At 32.2% G+C, this 20000-nt stretch overlaps 1 protein-coding gene across 7 annotated transcripts in view; it reads left to right on the top strand.

Annotated features, from left to right (window-relative positions):
- Positions 1 to 20000, top strand: part of LOC145246680 (uncharacterized) — a 225955-nt gene that overhangs the window by 169578 nt on the left and 36377 nt on the right. For all 7 annotated transcript variants that reach the window (XM_080108400.1, XM_080108395.1, XM_080108399.1 and 4 more), the window contains 4 exons: positions 2483 to 2578; positions 8556 to 8684; positions 15537 to 15683; positions 18708 to 18770. In XM_080108400.1, coding sequence (XP_079964526.1) covers positions 2483 to 2578; positions 8556 to 8684; positions 15537 to 15683; positions 18708 to 18770 — 435 coding nt within the window. The remainder of the gene's footprint in view (positions 1 to 2482; positions 2579 to 8555; positions 8685 to 15536; positions 15684 to 18707; positions 18771 to 20000) is intronic.

Raw genomic sequence — 20000 nt, 5'->3', positions numbered from 1 at the left:
TAAAATGATTTTATTTTCCCAAGATTATTCGATTCATATCTAAACTAGAAAGTATACTCGGCACTGCCCAGTATTCAACGTAACGTTAAATTCCTTAAAGAATTTGAGATATGTGCATTCGAGTATTATGTTTTTTTCTAGACATTTCACTTCTTGTAAGTAAAAAAAAAAAAAAAACTACTCGAGCTGAAATCGAAACGTAAAGACAATGAATTAAGTACGATAATCATTAGACCAACTAAACACGATCTCCAAAATGTGTTTTTAAACCTTCTTATCCTTAACATAATGTGAACGATTAGCGCATGCGCAGTCGTGAAACAGCAAATAAATAAAAATATGACGGCCCCCACGTTCCAATTTAAAAATTTTTACCGCTAAGCAGCCCTTTTTTTTCAGGATAAAAACGGATTAAAAAAATTTCCACATGTCTAAATATTTTATATACCATATTTCAAGTCTGTATATAAAAAATCGTTGAGTATATAGGTTGAGAAGTATCCTCACACACATTCTCACTTTTATAGATATATATATAGAGATTATTAAAATTCTAGTAAATATAGATATGCTATTGACTTTTAAAGGGGATTTTTTTTTTTACATTTAAATATAGTTATATCATTTTTTGGTAGGCATTTTAATTTTTAAATGAGAAAAAATTCGAATTGTCTGGGTTTTTTTTTGTCACAATGACGATTTTAAATATATAATCGAAAATCAATTGGTATCGATCCGAAGGCGTACCTTCTGTTCTGCTTATTTTTTGTAGGGTCCTTAAAGCCTATCTGATCCATATTTTATTTAAATTAAAAAAAGCCTATCTACAATTCGTGACGTTATCAATTAGGCCAATAACGCACCTATTTATTTGGGGCGCATGTACACCAGAGACATTAGTATAATGGACAATGATTTTATATTCATACTAAATACTATATTGAATATTACTTGCAAAATGTAAAAGCTCGCGCGCGCGCGCGTGTGTGTGTGTGTGTGTGTGTGTGTGTGTGAATACATTAATGGATACTATAACTGACCATGAGATTTCTCGAGTTCAATTATATAAGATCGATTTGCGTTTAATTACTTACTAATAACCGCTAGATGAGATACTAAACGAACAAATTACCCCAAACCACCCTGATATCGGTGACTTGTGTTCAAATAATTGCATACAAATCATCTTGGAAAATAAGTATTTGTTTCGGCATTAAATGTTATAAAAAGGATTGATACGCCGTTAAACAAACTCAGCAAATCAAACCTAAATTGAAATACTAACATATAAAACTCTACACTCGTTCAACAAATCTATTAATAATATATAAACATATCAATAATAAATCTATAATAATTAATCTTATTTTTCTTCTTTTTTTTGCATAGAATAAAATTTTTTGAGATTATGATTAAAAAAAAAATGGCGCCCCAAATATTTATATTTAAATACGTGTTGCGTTTATTATCAGAGCTTTCTTTGATCTCTCTTCTGTTTATTATAATGTCGGTGCAACAGTTTTTTTGCCGATTTGTAGAAGACGCATTTTAAACCATAGTAATTTATTTTATGCATATTATTATTACTTAAACATACCATCATGATTAATTTATAGTTTCTCTTTCAGATTATTAAAGCACCATTCATATTTTTGTGCAGTATTATTACCCGTGTTGACCCGAAAATAGAAAAAAGGTCATCTTCCATCATAATAATGCTCGTCTTTACACAGCACGGCTGAGTAAAGAACTCCTGTGAGAATTTGCTTGAAAAAATCTTTCCTCGTCCTGCATATTCTCCAAACCTAGCTCCCTCGGATTATCACTTATTCCGAGGATTGCAAAACTATTTAGATGGGCTTAGGAGATTGAACATTAGTTAGATTCATATTTCACATCAAAACCTAAAGAATTTTACAAACGAAGCGCTTATAAGTTTGTTGAAAGAAGGACTCAAATTATAAAGAGCAAATGTCATTATTGTTATGGATGAAAATTTTCAAAAACAGTTTTTTTCATTTTAGCACTTCTGCATTTATAAACCCGCGATTTCCACAAAATTATTCGGGTTGGCCCGGCGGATGTCGGGAAGAACCGGAAACGATCGACAAATAGTTTTCTGGATATTAAGAAATTATTTTCCAATGTATTACTTCATGAGTTTACGTGGTCGTCGCTATTCTTAACATAGGGTGGGAGGTTGTAACAATTTGCATTTTTTGTAATAAGGCTTGCCCGGCCGTTTCTGGTTCTTTTTGTCATCTGCCAGGCACACCTGAATATCTTCGTGGAAATCGCGTGTTCATGAATTAGAAAGAACCTTCATTCTTAAAGATGAAATTTTAAATCGGCAAAAACCTTTGCACCGACCTGGTATATTGAATGGATGGTGTATATAGGGTTTTCTTACATTGAACATGTTTTTCCCTTTATATTTTTATACCGAAGTGTTTTAATGTTTGTGGTTCTTTTACCCCTCCAGAAATGTAACTTGGCGGTGCGAAAAAATTGGCAGTGGGTTGGAACGCTGTTGCATTGTACACAAGTTCATTTTAACAACGCGTCCACTTTTCACCAGGTAAGAAAATAGAAATGTGTACCTGATTCTTTACTCGAAAGGTTTATAGCAGAACACTATTCTCTAACAAAACTACGGACCATTTTTCTTATTATTGAAATTAATGAACCCTACGGGACCAAATTAGAGGACCTCCAAGCATGCGCAATTAAAGAATTACATTAAATATAAAACTGGTTTTTAATTTGTCGTAAACATTTATGTCAGCATATTTTGCACTGTTCATAGCTATTTAAGTTCAGCATGTGTGAATGCACCTTCAGCACTGCCATTTCCAGTGCCATTTCACGCGCTTTAAAACAGTCATGTTGGTATACTTGCTGCATCGAATGCAGTCAGTTACGTAAAGGCTTTAGTGTCATTAAAAAACAAAACAAAAAAAAAACATCTCTTAATCCGCAATCATTTTCTATTGCAGGGTTCTCCAAACTACGCTCCGCGGGCCATGTCTGGCCCGCCAAAGTCCAATCCGACCCGTACATCTCTCATGAAAAACGTATAAATACTCACGAAAAAAAAAAAAAAAAAAATGGAAGTGTGTATAAATATTGTAGTGGTGCTGTTTTTTGTTCAAAAAATTAATAAAAGAATAAGGTTTTGGGGGAACCAGTTTCACTAAAAAGCAAAGAAAATGAATAAAACAGTCTAAAACATGTCCAAGGACTCAAAAAAAAAAATTGGTCACATAGCTTTAAAAAGTCAACAATATGCCCCCTCTCACCTGGTCTAAAGCGTAACGTTCCTGTACTTGTTTTAATAAATGGCGTGAGATTACGATGTGATTAGTTAATCAGGTTCATTTTAGCTTTTAATTGCAATCTTGTCATGTGGCTCCTCTGCAATAGACTTAAGCGGTAATTTTAGTTTAGATTGTTTGCTATATAGGGCTACATTTGATAATCCTGGAGGCAAACCCAGCCATTTTCTTGTATATCTACTGATTTTTGCTTCTATTTCCTCAACTGTGTTCATAGTTACTTCATATACGAAAAGAGGTCATAACAGAATTGGGATAAGCATGTGTTGAAGACACCATACCTTGTATTTACGTTGCAGTGGACAGCGCTCGATTGTGTTTAGACGCTCATCAACCGTTTTGATTGTCACTTTAACCTGTTTAGAATCTTTCAAGGTTGTATCGTACAATCTTCCCAAGCTTTTTACCGGTTCTTCTGAGACAATAGGGATTTTCTTACCACCCACTGCAATGGGAGAGGCTTTTTTAAATTATTTTTTATTGCATTTTCACCCAAACAAGGCATATTGCCACTTTGTTGTAGGGGGCTACTATCAGGGACATAAGCATCAGGGGTACTGTGTAGGAAGTTGGGCAGCAAGATGTTGGTTCACGTTACACTTGAATTTCTGCATGTCAGTACAGTCGGGGAAGCAAGAATTCCAAAGTCTAGCTGTTCTGGGGAAGAAACTACTGGAATAGAAGGCTCTCTTGCATCTAGGAATGTCTACTCTGAAAGGGTGGGATTTAGCTGCTTGTCGGGTTTGTCGGCGGTATTTACGTCGAGGGAGCACAAGTGTTTGCAGTTGGTCAGAGCATTCACCGTTAAAGTACTTGGAGAACAGGCAGAGGGATACAACATTTCGTCGATGGGACAGAGGCTGAAGTTTAGATGACAGTTCAAGATCTATCAGATTGGCGACTCTCTTTTGAACCTTGTCTAGGAGCGAGAGACTAATGGCAGATGCACCAGTCCAAATATGACAACAATACTCCATACATGGGCGAATGGTGGCCTTTTAGAGATATAGGATACTTTCAGGCGTTAATAGCTTTCTAGCACGGTAGAGAGAACCCACCTTCTTCGCAGCGGTCCTGACAATGTTCTCAATGTAATTGTTCCAACTCATGTTTCCGGTAAACGTTAGGCCGAGGAGTTTAAAAGATGTACTTTCAGATAAAGAGTCATTGGCCATTGCTATTGGCGGTAGGGAAGGTTTCTTGTAATTATTGAAGAAAACAAGTTTGGTCTTGGCAGCATTAGAGGTGACCAACCGTTATGTCCCCATTCCACTACGGTTCGGAGGTCTTCCTCTAGTGTTTCTGCTATTTCTTTAGATATGTGTTCATTTGTTTTCCTGTCGTGTATGTTATAGAGCATTGTGTCGTCAGCATACATAACCATCTCACAGACAATTTTGTCAGGGAGGTCATTTATTAATATTAGGAATAACAGAGGTCCAAGGATAGACCCCTGAGGCACTCCCGCATTTATATCATATTGTTTAGATGTACGACCGTCAAGGACAACCTGGATTTTTCTCTTATCTAAGAAGGATCTAATTATGTTATATATACTTTCAGTGATGCCGTATGATCTGATTTTTTTGAGAAGACCCTCATGTCATACTCTGTCAAAAGTCTTAGATATATCTAGAGCTACCGCTCTGCCCTCCCCCGCTTTGTCAAGTGACTGGTATATACGTTCTGAGATTACAGTTAGGATGTCTGCTGTGTAACTGGCTTGCCTAAATCCATATTGTTTGTCAGTCAGAAGTTTAGCATCTGTAAGGGCATGAACTAAAGCTTGGTTAATTATGGTCTCAAATATTTTGGCGAAAAGTGGGAGGAGGCTAATGGGGCGATAATTTACTGCGCCAGTTCTTTCGCCGGAATTCTTGAAAACTGGCACTACAGAAGCAGTTTTGTAGCAGGCAGAAAAGCAAGATTCATTAAGGCATTTGTTATAAAGTTTGGAGAGAACTGGAGCTACTTCGGCGGAGCACTTTTTTAATAGCACAGCCGGGATGAGATCAAGTCCACATGATTTTGCAGTATCAAGCTTTCTTATGATAGCATGCACCTGAGCAGGGGTGATTTTGAGATCGTCTAATGTGACGTCTGTCCGCAAAGGAAAATCAGGGAGGGGGTGGTTAGCAGAGTCCAGTGTGGAGTTGGAGGCAAATCGTCTGGCAAGCATGTTAGCCTTCTCAGTTGCAGAGCAAACAACCTCATGGTTGTTGAATAGTGGGGGAATTGTTGATTGTCCATTATTTACTACACTGTTGTAGATTTTTCAGAAGTCTCGGGTTACTAATTTCTGTGCTTCGATGCGGATTTTAGTGGTTTCAATAAATTCTCTCTTAGCTGTCGCTATTTCTTTCTTACAGTTATTTCTGGCTTCTATATACTTCTGTCTGTTTGAACTGGACTTATGTCGGTTAAATTTGCGGTACGCATGCTGCCTTTGCGCTATGGCAGCTGCATAAGTAGAAGTAAACCATTGGGGAGAGTGGGGTTTGCTATAGAATTTGCGCGTGGGAACATGTGCTTCAATTGCCGCTTTGAACCATTCAGTGGTCTCATTTGCGCAATGTTCAGCAGGAAGTGAAAAGATATTTTGCCATGGAGCGTCCCTGATAAGGTTCCTGATAGCTTCCCTGTTAGCCTTTTTATAATATCTCGTTGTTTTGAACAGTGGCTCTTCAGTTTTGTCTCTAGAGTTTAGGGCGATTTCAACCATTACCAGTGCATGATCGGCGTTCCCAATAGAGCTGTGGGCATTCGTTACACAGTCATCGGAAACTGTGGTCAGAAACAGATCTAGAAGTGATGCTTGTTGTTCTTGCTGGTCTGGGAAACAGGTTGGAAATGTAACCATCTGTGATAGGGACTGAGATATAGAGAAGTTATATGTTGTTCTTGCTGGTTTGGGAAACGGGTTGGGACTTGAAAGTCACTCTGGACCATCATTTCATCCATAATGTTGTGTAACTTGCGAGTCTCATCTTCTTTTTATGTGAAGATCATGGTATCGTCAATGTAAGCCTTTAATGGTACCATTTCGCATTCTTCACCTAATGTAGTAGGGGTTGCATTGTTTCCTGCTGCTTCGAGAATTATTTGCATCGCTAAAATAAAAAGTATATGCGATACTGTACACCCCATTGTAATTCCTACCTCGAGTCTCATCCAGTTTGTCGTGTAGTCATTTGTGGTAAAATGCATACAAACCCCATCGAAATACGTTGCAGTCATTTTCGTATTCCCTCTGGGATGTGGTTCATCTGAAAGGATAATTGAATCATTTGATGAGGCACAGATTCATATGCATTAGCCAAATAGAGCCATATGAAATCCAAGTCGGTCCTGTTAGTTTTCTTCTTTTCCCCCTTTTTTGGGGGGGATAGCTTCCCATATCATACTCACATGTTTCAGACAACCTGCTATTCTAGGAATATCACCTTTTTGCACGGAAATATCGATATATTTATTTGAGAGTATGGTATATTGTTATTCTTGAAGTCATTAATGCGAAAAATATTTTATCCTTCTACGTTAAGAAGTGAGATTGACCGAAATTGAGTTATAAATTTTTAGTTTTGCCCCTTGGGTATGTACACACCATATGCGTTCATCCACTGGTGACTAACATGACAGGTTTTCCATGCTAACCTCAAGTTTATACACAACCATTTAAGAACTTTAGGGCATCTTTTAAAAATAAAAGGAGTCTTTCATTCAGGTCTTGTACAGATTTGTTTCTGGCTTTGTTGACAACACGTTTTACCTCTTCGTGCGTCATTACGTTCATGTTGAACTTTTCTTAGGGGATTCTGGCCATTTCAATCTCTTATTTTGTTCCAGTAAAATGTGCAGGTTGTGGTCTGAGTATGTGCGTCTTAGATGAATTTTTAAAAGATGTTGTTCCGTTTTTAGTACTCCTGATTTTGATTGATCAAATAGATTTGAACATATAGATATAGTCCTTGAATGAACCGTTCACGTTCTTTCCTCTGTCTCAGTCATTTTTTTCCTGACGAGTTTCGCCTTGCTAAGAGCGCTGTGTTTATTTTGGAGGTCTTTCCAGATCTTTAATAAACCCTCTTTTTCTATTAGGATTTAAAACGGAGAGTTGTCGTTTCAAATGTATTATCTTATTCCTTAGATCTCCCATCTCCTGTTATCGTCTGTTTTTCTTCTTTTTTAGTTGACTTCATTTTCTCACCATAGAATGCAATGCAAATACAGTATATAACTTGACTGCATTCTTCCAACCGTTGATCATACTTCTTTCTATCCAGTTCTTTATATAATGCATTGCTATAACGAATTGTTTATAATCTTTTGTGTTGGCGATCATCGTTCAACTGATAATCTCTTAAATCTTTATCCTTGAGTGGCTCCTTAGCCTTGATACATTATGAACCATCAGTAAAAGAAACAGTAATCGTGATTATTTTTTATTAAAGGAGTCACCATTTATCAAGGCCCAACGGCCACTCGAGGATAAGAGCTAATGACTATTAGGTGTCCGGTGCGATAGCACCGTGATGTTTTTTTTTGTTTCATTTTTTTTTTTTTTTTTTTCGGAAAATGGGATTTGAGATTAAGAAGTCAGCGCCTCCGAGGAGAAGCACTTTGACCTGCGTTTCTTTCTTTCTTTCTCTCTCTCTCTCTCTCTCTCTCTCTCTCTCTCTCTCTCTCTGTATATATATATATATATATATATATATATATATATATATATATATATATATATATATATATATATATATATATATATAAAACTTCGTACGCGGTTAAATTATTAAGCAACAGAAATAAAACAAGCAAGTAACTTCAAAGGGAGATAAGTAGAGTGGCTTTATTGATGTCAACAAACAGAGTAATCCCCCTTTCAACTAAACTGTCATATCACGTCATAGCACGAAAAATGTATTTTATATATGTCGGTTGTATTATTATAAAAATATATATTCGCCATTTTTTTTTTTTTTTTTACTTTGAACTTTGATCTTAACAATGACCTTGAAAAACGAATTTATCGGCTATTTAGCTACTACTTGACTTTTTTTAAAGAAGTAGAATGATACGTTTTACAGCTTTGAATTCATATTTACAAATGCATTATTTTTATTATGTATTTATTTTTATGTATTTTATGTATGTATTAATTTTTTCAATACAAATAAGATTTGGAAATTAAAAGAAACTTAAAAAAAAAAAAATTCTTTACAGTTCTTCCATGATGCCCAAGAAGCTGAATATTGGATGAAGAACACGTTGGCTAATATCCACATGACGTTTGACCGTTCCAAGCTGCAAGGAGACATGGTTGACGTACAGTCGATGAAAGACGAGATGAAGGTTCGTCAAACATGTTGGATTGCTGAAACACAATTACTTATTTTATAAGACGGTAGAGCCTAATATACTTTAGTTACGACCTTCATCTAGCTATCTGTATATCTATCTATATATTTATCTATCTTTATACCTATCAATCCATATATCTATCTTTATATTTATCCTCTATATATTTATCTATCTATATATTTATCTATCTATATATTTATCTATCTATATCAATCTATATACGTATCCATCTATATATTAAACTATCTGTATATTTATCTTTCTATGTATATATTCATCTATATATTTATTCATCTATATATATTCATCTATATATATTCATCTATATATATTCATCTATATATTAATTTATCTATATATCTATTCATCTATATATTTATTCATCTATATATATTCATCTATATATTAATTTATCTATATATCTATTCATCTATATATTTATTCATCTATATATATTCATCTATATATTTATTCATCTATATATATTCATCTATATATTTATTAATCTATATATTTATTCATCTATATATTTATTGACCTATATATTTATCCATCTGTATATTTATTTATTGTGTATATTTAGGCAGCATTTTCTCATTTAGACAAATATTATTGAATAGCACGGAATTATTCTGTTTTACAATTTTCCTTTTTATCTTCTCCAATCTCCGAATAGTCCTTTTTGTGTTCTTCTCGAAATTGTATATGTTGGATCCATAATCGCGAGCGCTTTCGACAGAATTACTTCTATCGTCCTCAGGCATATTGTAGAAATAAATGTAGGGATTGTTTTTTTAAATTTACTTATATATATATATATTTATACATCTATATATATATATATATATATATATATATATATATATATATATTTATGTATATATTTATTCATCCATATATTTATTTATCTATATATATTTATACATCTATATATTTACCTATCTATATCTTTATTCATCTATATATATAAAGATATATATATATATATATACATACATACATATATATATATATATATATATATATATATATATATATATATATATATATAGCTATATATATTTAGCTATCTACATAGCTATCTCAATTTAAGTCATCCTTTCCGAATTCTGAATTCTTACAAGATGCAATACTTAATTATTCTATGAATACAAAATTACAAATAAAATCTAAATTGCTTTTTATTTAATAAATTCTATTGTTCCTTTATCATTGTCTTCATTTCAATACAGGGTGCAGCAGAAATATATCCCACATTTTGTCATGCGATTTTCTCAGTTGCACTCGTGCAGTTTCTGAACAATCATTAATTTGAATGGGCGGAACTGCATATCAGTGTGTAGAATCCTTCTGGGTTTTCGATCAGCCAATCTCAAGGCCAAAGCATGTTTTCGAGCTGAACGTGTCGGAGACCGAGTAACAGAAAGGCTCACAGCTCGAATACTGTCCGGCGTTCGAGCGCTTCGAGACCTTCCAGGTGGCTTTCTTTTAAATGCTTTACTTGTAGCTCTGAAATTTTCAACCCATTTCTATCAGGAACAGCATCATGTCGTAACTTGTAATGAACTCGGAAAGTTTTCTGTGCTGCAGTTACAGATTTGACATTCTTCAAAAACATTTCTAGAGTAAAAAGTACGATATATCATTGTTTGATGAGAATACATGAAAAATGTCCACTTATCTCTACAATTATATAAAAGTCACTTTGTGTGTGTGAGTTCTTTCCTTATAGGTTCCGAAACGGCCAAGCCTATCTTTTGCGAATTTCACACAAAGCTAATTTATATGTCTGGTAGTGTTCTTAGATATGTTTTATACAGAAATTCATCCGATAAGTATCGAAAATTGAAAAAATATAATCTTAAAAATAGTCTTTTCTCTCTTATAGATAAAAAGGAATCATTTTTTACAAGGGAATATTTTACGTTATACCGGCAAGGGAAATAAGAAAATTTAAGAAAATCATTTCTTCTTAAAAAAGAAAACAGATTTATTATAATCTGGAGATATAGCTTAGTGGTAGAGCATTCAACTACGGATCGAATGATTCATTGTTCAAGCCCAAGTGTACCTCACCAATTTATTGTAATTTTTTCTTATTAATAAGTTCAATTTACAATAAAAGAATAGGTACCATTTAAAATAGCTGCAAACCATTTCTTCGTTTGCATATTTTAAAAGTAAACATTAATCAATATTCATAGTGAAGCCCAAATATTATCTGATGTAATAATCTTTATTAATCTTTTATTAAAAATTTTTTTTTTGTAAATTAGTCCACCAGGCAAATTATTCCACGTAATATTATGTCATTTTCTGACGTTCAACTTCAAAAGATCATAACTTCTTTCATAATAAACTTTGTTAAGCGAAATACAAACCATTAAGATCGACACATTTTTGCCAACGAGAAACAAGTTTATTTATCCCATTAGAATAGAAATCCTGAGTTCTGGATAATTATGTAATAAGCAGTAATGTTATATATTATCTCATAAATTTTATAAAGTATTTATTAGGTTGGTGTATTAGGTTGACGTTCAACTTCAAAAAATCATAACTCTTTTCATAAACTTTATTAATTGATACAAGAACCATTAGAATCGACACATTTTTGCCAAACAAGAAACAAGTATAATTATCCCATTAGCATAAAAATCCTGAGTTCTGGAAGCGATGAAGTCATTGAAGGCCGATTCGGCAACATCTTGGCTTTTGAAGGAAGTTCTCGAAATGCTTGATAAAGTAATAATCGGTAGGCGAGAGGTCCGGTGAATATGACGGATGAGGCAGAGTCTCGTAAACAAATTCATTCAGCTTCTGCAAGGTCAATTAAACAAAATGCAGGCAAGCTTTGTCAGGGAGGAGAATTGGTCCCTTCATATTGACCAATCTCGGGCACATACGTTGGAGCTTCTGGTGCATTTATTAATTGATACAAGAACCATTAGAATCGACACAATTTTTGCCAACGAGGAACAAGTTTATTTATCCCATTAGCATAGAAATCTGGAGGTCTGAAAGCGATGAAGTCATTGAAAGCCGATTCGGGATCATCTCGGTTTTTTGAAGCATTTTTCGCGCAGAAAGTTGTCGAGATGCTTGAAAAAGTGATACTCGGTGAGTAAGCGGTCCGTTAAATACGACGGATGAGGTAGAGTCTCGAAGACCAATTCTTCAGCTTATGCAAGGTCAGTTGAGCAACATGCGGGTTAGCATTGTCATGGAGAAGAATTGATCGCTTCATATTGACCAATCTCGGGCCTATACGTTGGAGCTTCTGGTGCATTTCGTCAATTTGTCAGTATTTCTCCGCCGTAATCGTTTCGCCCGGAAGCTGCTATGGATGAGACCGGACGCAAACCACTAAACAGTCACCATAACCATTTTTGTGCATTTTCGGCTTCGGAAAGTGTTGTGAAGCTTCTCTAGCACCCAACCACTTTGCTGAAAGTCGACGACTGTCGTAGAGGACCCCTTCTTATCACACATCACAATCCGCTGGAGAAATTGGTTGTTTTTGTTGCGCAGAAGGAGCATAGAAAACACCTAAAAAAATGACATTTTTTTTTTATCGTTCAATTCATGAAGTACCCATTTATCCAACTTTTATGACTTCCCTTTTTGCTTTAAATGACGAACGAATATTGAGTGGTCAACATCGAGTTCAACAGTAAATCTCATGTGGTTTTGAAAGGATCGGCTTCAATTAAGGCTTTCAAATGTTCATTATCAACCGCAATCGGCCGGCCGCAACCGTTTTCATCTTCGAGGCTCTCATCAACATTGCAAAATTTCTTGAACCACCGTTGTGCCACACGTTCGTTAGTGGTTCCTGGGCTAAACGCATCATTGATATTACTATCGATCTCGGCAACTTTTCGGCCTAATTTGAGCTGGAACATGAAAATCGTGTGGATTTGAATTTAGTCCATGCTGTCGAAAAGCCTGAAAAACCAATGAATGAGCAGAGTCGACAATATGCTGTTGTTGAAAAGATTGACTACGACTTCTTGATCATTTTTTTTTTTTTTGCTGGCTACTTTCACAATTGTGGTGTAGTCGGTTTAGGTTCTCCTACTTCTTCAACCAGTGGCGGCTCGTGCATGGAACTGTGGGACTGCAGCACCCCCAAGTTATTTCTACACAATATTAATGATAAAATTAAAAATAATACGTTTGTTTATTATTATTATTATTATTATTATTATTATTATTATTATTATTATTATTATTATTATTTTATTTTTTCTATGTGTACATTATAAAATCATTAACTTTAATGTCGGTATCTCCAAATTCATATAATAACAAAAATAAAACTTGCTTGGAGCTGTTAAATTCACAGTTACACTTTCTTAATGAAATTCTCTTGTACGCATGCGCGGATTAGACGCTTTAGGCAGCCGAGGAAAGCTGCTTGAAGAACTGTCGCTTGGCGCAGTTCCGTGTCGTGAAATTCGTTGTTTGCTTAGAGTGTGCGCCTGTATAAATATGATAACATTGTTATTGAAAAAAAAGAAAAAAGAAAAAAAAGGAGGTTTACTTATATTTTTTAAAATTATTATTAAAATCTGCACATAACATGTTCTTGTACATAAAATATTGTACTATTTTTTTTTTAAATACGCACACTTTTAGCGTTGGGATTTAAGTCGGTAGCAGACGGAAATATATAATATGCAGAAACTGTTTATTTTTATTTATTAAAAGTATTCGTGAATTTAGCAGTGAAGCTAACACGCGGCCAAGAGTAAAAACCAAATATGCAATAAATAAATTTTACCATAAAAATAAAGTTACTTTTCCATCTACCTGCCTTTTTGTTTGTTTCTTTAAAGTAGTTTTAAATGCTATTTATTTTGCAACAACTAAACTTTACAAAAACAACTGTTTACATTTTTTCCTAGAAGCAAAAAAGTGAAGAAACAGTTTATGTTGAAAATATATTTTAGTTAGAAATCTTTTTAGCGTGTATGTTTTAGATATAAAAAAAATTAGCATTTATTTGCCTCCGACAAGGACAATGTAAGAAGTTTTACACTTTGAAAAATGGATTTTTTACACAAGATTTTTTAATTAAAATGTGTTTGTAAGTAAAAAAAAACACAGTTTTTTTTAAAAATAATTATGCATTTTTCAACTTTAAATTGAATTTGTGGGTTTGTATTACTGTACACATAGATTCGAAAAAGTTGTCAAAAAACAAATATATAACAAATAAATGTTATCAAAAGCAAGATAAATTACTTTTCTACCAAACTGGATATAATTTTCGTGTTTTTATTCAATTTAACATGTTTATTCAGCTCGAAAAGCATACAGTGTTTACCGATGTATTGGAAAATTCAAAATGGCGGCCGACTCTCTCTTTAACACGGTAAGTTCGGAAAAAGATGTAATAAATAATAAACTAGACAAAATACTGTTAGAAATTTGCTCAATATATGTTACCGTAACATAACTTGACATATATTCGGTGGTTTTTTAATAGTATTTTGTCTAGTTTATTATTTATAACACCTTTTCCCGAGCTTACCGTGTTAAAGAGAATCGGCCGCCATTTTGAATTTTCCAATACATCGGTAAACACTGTATGCTTTTCGAGCTAAATAAACATGTTAAATTGAATAAAAACACGAAAATTATATCCAGTTTGGTAGAAAAGTAATTTATCTTGCCTTTGATAACATTTATTTGTTATATATTTGTTTTTTGACAACTTTTTCGAATCTATGTGTACAGTAATACAAACCCGAATTTGTTAGTAGATGGGTCAGATAATACGCATTAAAAAAAAGTAATTAGAAATCCTTCTGGACTGAGACAATTTTAATTTTTTGTTTTTTGGGGAAGAAAGCTACATTAAAATTCGATGTTTTATAATGCTTATATATGACATCCTATTTTCTTATAATAACTATCCACTTTATGTCGATCTTTACCGGCATGGGAAGGTCAGTAAATAGCCAAATTTGTTCTTTTTATATAAAAAGCAAGTTGTTAAAAGATTTGTAAATAAAATTTTGTATCTTTAAATATTTTTGTTTGTTTGCTCAATATATAAAAATGTAAACTTTTTTATTTTGCATTTTATTTACAAATACGTTTTGTTATAAATACATCTTTAAAAATAAATTTTGTAAATAAAACTGTTATTAAATAAAACGCTATTTTCAAATAGTAAACTCCTAAATTAACACTCGTAGGGAGGCAGATAAATTTCAAAGTTTTTCTTTTTTGTTTTTATTAAAAATAAGTTATTTTAAAAAATGTTTTTCGTTTGTTTGCAAAAAAAAAAAAAAAAAAAAAAAGCCCGCAAACTTTTATTTAATCTGAAAAGGAATAAATATATATATATTATTTTTATTCTGTAAAGTGTACATAATTTAAAAAAAATCTTTTTAATAAAAAAGTTTTTGCGTATTATCCATTTCTGATTGATTATTTGTCTTTGTTATATATTTCAATATTTATTTGAATGTTTGTTTATTATTTGATTAAATATTTATTTATATATTCGAATTCCTTTACACGATATTAAAAAAATACGTAAAACTTTTGAAGCAGCACCCCCACTAATCTCAGGCACGAGCCGCCACTTCAACACACTAAATTGCAGCTCTTTCTGTGGTCCATATCAACTCCTGTCCGAGATAAATGTAGTTGTCGATAGTAATATTGTCGTTGGCGATTTGAGTGTTACGAATCCAGTTTGTATTGACCAAGATAACAGCTAAATGTAACTGCTCAATATTGACAAAAACAAGTTTTATTTAAAACAATTATTGAAAAAAAAAAAAAAAGGTGTAAATTATGTATTTTTTATTTTTTATTTTTCAGGATATTCTCTGCGCTTACATCCAGTGGCAAGGAAAGATCGATTCGTTGTTCGATCGAGCCAAAACTGTGTTTCCCATCCCTCGAAGGATCCTCCCAAACCAGGAACCACAGCAAGCTAAGGCTTTGACTGATTATCGAACTGATGAGGTTTCTTATATTTCTATTTCTTTGTTTGCTTATAAATACAATCATTGTATTAAAAAGATGATTCTCCACATTTCAGCAAATCTTTGTAAAAACTAATAATGAACTAATAGACTAATAACTGCAAGGGATATTGCAAAATAAATCAGCTACAATGAAAGAAATATTAGTGTGTAAAATTATATATATATATATATATATATATATATATATATATAAGAGAAAAACAATTAAAACTGTAAGTTGAAATTTACAAGCAAAATTTATTATTCGACTAAATACCCCCCACCCACCAAAAAATTTACAAAGTCCTTATTCCACAGGGTTTCAAAGAATGCTGTTCATGCTATTCTTCTCATCAGAGGAAAGAAGGAAATTTGCTGATTTCTTTCTGTCTTTTGATGAGAAAAATAACAAGAATAGCATTCTCTGAAACTCCGTGGAATAAGGACTTTGTAATTTTTTTTTTTTGAGTATTCAGTCGAACAATAAATTTTGATCGTAATTTTCAACTTACAGTTTTAACTTTCTTTCTCTTATAATCAGCTCTACTCTCTATTGTGTATTGAGCTTTTTTTTAAAATTCGGTTGAGATTAAATTTTCTATATATAAATACTAGTATTTATATAAGATTGAAGTTTGCCATTGTCTGTATGGGGCAAACACGACATCATTTTGATTTCATTACTATATATATATATATATATATATATATATATATATATATATATATATATATGTATGTATATATGTGTGTGTGTGTGTGTGTGTGTGTGTGTGTATACGATTAATGACAAGAGTTAAATAACAGATTAGTTAATCTTGTGGTTCACAATTTAATAAAATATTGTTAAGAGTAAATAGTTGTATATAAGACAACACCAGCCAAAAAAAAAAACAGTACATCATTATGATGTACTAAATATATATATATATATATATATATATATATATATATATATATATATATATATATATATATATATATATATATATTTAGTACATCATAATATATATATAATATATATATATAATATAATATAATATAATATAATATAATATATATATATATATATATTGAGCTCGAGCGGACCATTTGGACGATGTCAAAACATCGTTAATTCTTTACTCACCCAGCCATCAGCCGTATAACGCAATGGTGAGAAGCCTTGACTGTCACTTGGGCGGTCAGGTTTCGATTTTGGCTTGAGGTAGTTACCTGTCGAGCAGCACTAGTGTGAAACAGCGAAACAGTACTGTATGTGGAATATATATATATATATATATATATATATATATATATATATAGCTCACTATATAACATTAGACTAATGTCTAATCTTTTATTATTACTAATGATTTTTGCCACTTCTTCTGGACGTTGGATTCTACATTTCGGCATTGGAATTATTAACCAGTATGTAATATAAAACTAATCTTCATTATTATTCCCGGGACACCATTCGAACCGTGCATCTCGGAACACATATCCTTTTCTTGATTAATCCAATTCTTTCGTTGGACCACCTTAAATTGATATCCTTATCTGTGTTCTTTTAAAAATTATTTTTAATTATAATTTTCAATATATGAACTAAATCGTAAGATTTTATGATTATTCATAATGATTATTTTGCTAAATACATTTTCTCTGAAGATTCGAGTGATGCATTGAAAATCTATGGATTAAGGAAATAACTTTTAATTTATTCTATTCCTTGTTTCAAACAATAAATGTTTTGTCTAAAAATTAAATATTTTTTACTGCACAGAATTTAAGTATAAATCTGCCAATTACACACACACACACACACACACACACACACACACACACACACACACACACACACACATACACACACACACACATATATATATAAATGTGTGTGTGCATATATATTATATTTATATTATGTATATATTATGTATATAAATATATATATACACACATATATATATACATGTATATATACATATATATATATATATATATATATATATATATATATATAATATTCTAATGCGTTTAATATATGCATTCTCCAAAAACGTCGAAAAAAGGGGATGCTTGTGTAAATTCCTTCTATATTAAAAACCAAAAAAAAAGAAGAAAAATGTGTATGGTATATATACTATGATAGAAAATATTATATACCAAAAATCACGTAGATTGATCAAGTCAAATAATATAAATATTAAGTCGGTGTAAAGTTTTTGTTGATTTAAAATTTCATCTTGAAAATGAGAACCTGTGTAAAACTTTAAAGCAAAACTTACGAACTAGAATTGTTCCCCATTGTTCCGAGTAGAATTCTTCTTAGATGATAAAACACCAAATAAAAGTGTCTTATTTGTTTATTTTTTTGTTACAAAGTTTTTGTTTTTATTGATGAAACAAATTTAACAAATATCGCTTGTTAACAAAATTTTTGTTTTATTGATGAGACAAATTTAACAAATATCGCTTGTTAACAAAAGTTTTGTTTGTATTGATGAGACAAATTTAATAAGTATCGCTTGTTAACAAAGTTTTTGTTTGTATTGATGAAACAAATTTAACAAATATCGCTTGTTAACAAAATTTTTGTTTGTATTGATGAGACAAATTTAACAAGTATCGCTTGTTAACAAAGTTTTTGTTTGTATTGATGAAACAAATTTAACAAATATCGCTTGTTAACAAAGTTTTTGTTTGTATTGATGAAACAAATTTAACAAATATCGCTTGTTAACAAAATTTTTGTTTTATTGATGAGACAAATTTAACAAATATCGCTTGTTAACAAAATTTTTGTTTGTATTGATGAGACAAATTTAACAAGTATCGCTTGTTAACAAAGTTTTTGTTTGTATTGATGAAACAAATTTAACAAATATCGCTTGTTAACAAAATTTTTGTTTGTATTGATGAGACAAATTTAACAAATATCGCTTGTTAACAAAATTTTTGTTTGTATTGATGAGACAAATTTAACAAATATCGCTTGTTAACAAAGTTTTCACTGTTTTGTTTTCCTCGTGAACAGTTTGAGGTCACCGAAGACGAATGCATCACGTTATTAGACAATTCTAATAAAACAAGCTGGAAGGTAAGTTCCATGTTTTCTAATTCTATTTTCTATTTATTTCACCCCCCATAGCCTATTTTAGTCTATGATATATTTCTTTTAGTCTGTCTGCCTATTTGTCCGTTCCGCTTTCTCCCCGAAACTACTGAGCCAATTTGTCTGAAATTTTGTATGGACTTTTGAAAAGATGCTGGGAGCTGCATACGAGTATTATAGTATCCGTTCAATGCACAGTTAATAGAAATTAATAGGGATTAGTCACCACAATACCACACTTACTCTAGAAGTATTGTAACGTTGTCCAGGAACAAACACGTTGTAGTCTCAGTCGCATAGCAAAGAATAGAAAAGAACTTTCGCTTTTTTTTGTACAACGACATTTATTTCCTCACTCTGGTTACCGCTGTGACGTCACTCACGTGATCATCTTTTCAAACGTGCTCTCAAACGTCATCCACGCTTCTAACGTGATCCTGTTCTCGAACGTGCTATATCTGTTTGGCGTCATCGGAATTCGGCATAAAGATTCCAGAGTTGGACAAGAGTAACGCGAAGTTTGAGGTTACATCGGTCGAAACGTTGCCATGATAACATTTTTATTGTTAAAATATGTAACATTGATATTATTTTAAATATAACATTGACTTTATAACATAAACAAGAAACATTTAACACAAACTAATAAAAAAAAAATGCTTAAGCCGACGTCTAATTAAGTAACCTTGGTGACAGGAAAGCGGCATGAAGGCGGAAGAGGAGGTCAGAGTACACCATGTGAAATGAATATGCTAACTTATTAATATAATTATTCAGGAAAAGACATATCAAATAATAAATTTATGGCAATTTTGGCCAGAGAAAATTTCAAAAAAGTACTTTTTCCTACAATCAGAAGGTTTTTTCGTTTATTCTTCTTGATTATCCGCAAATCGCGCCTGAATTGAAGTTTAACTTATTCCGGCCACAAGCCAACTGCATAGCAAGCGCGACAACTTCTTTTTTGGTAATAGAACATTCTAAAACCGTTTCGATTTTTCTAAAACTTTCTTTTTTTTTGGGCGGGGGGGGGGGTTCAGTGTAAGAAAACTTTTCTAAATTAATATATAAAAATCCTTCATATATATATATATATATATATATATATATATATATATATATATATATATATATATGATTGAGACGTCTTGTCAGACGAGTGCCATTCACTCAGTCACTGAACGTCATGTGCTCGAAGAACCCTCAAACAGACAT

Source organism: Euprymna scolopes, chromosome 24 (assembly GCF_053919585.1).
Source record: "Euprymna scolopes isolate OS-2025 chromosome 24, ASM5391958v1, whole genome shotgun sequence".
Lineage (NCBI taxonomy): Eukaryota > Metazoa > Mollusca > Cephalopoda > Sepiida > Sepiolidae > Euprymna > Euprymna scolopes.
Note: the sequence above shows the minus strand (reverse complement) of the source record. Positions and strands in the feature narration are given on the sequence as shown.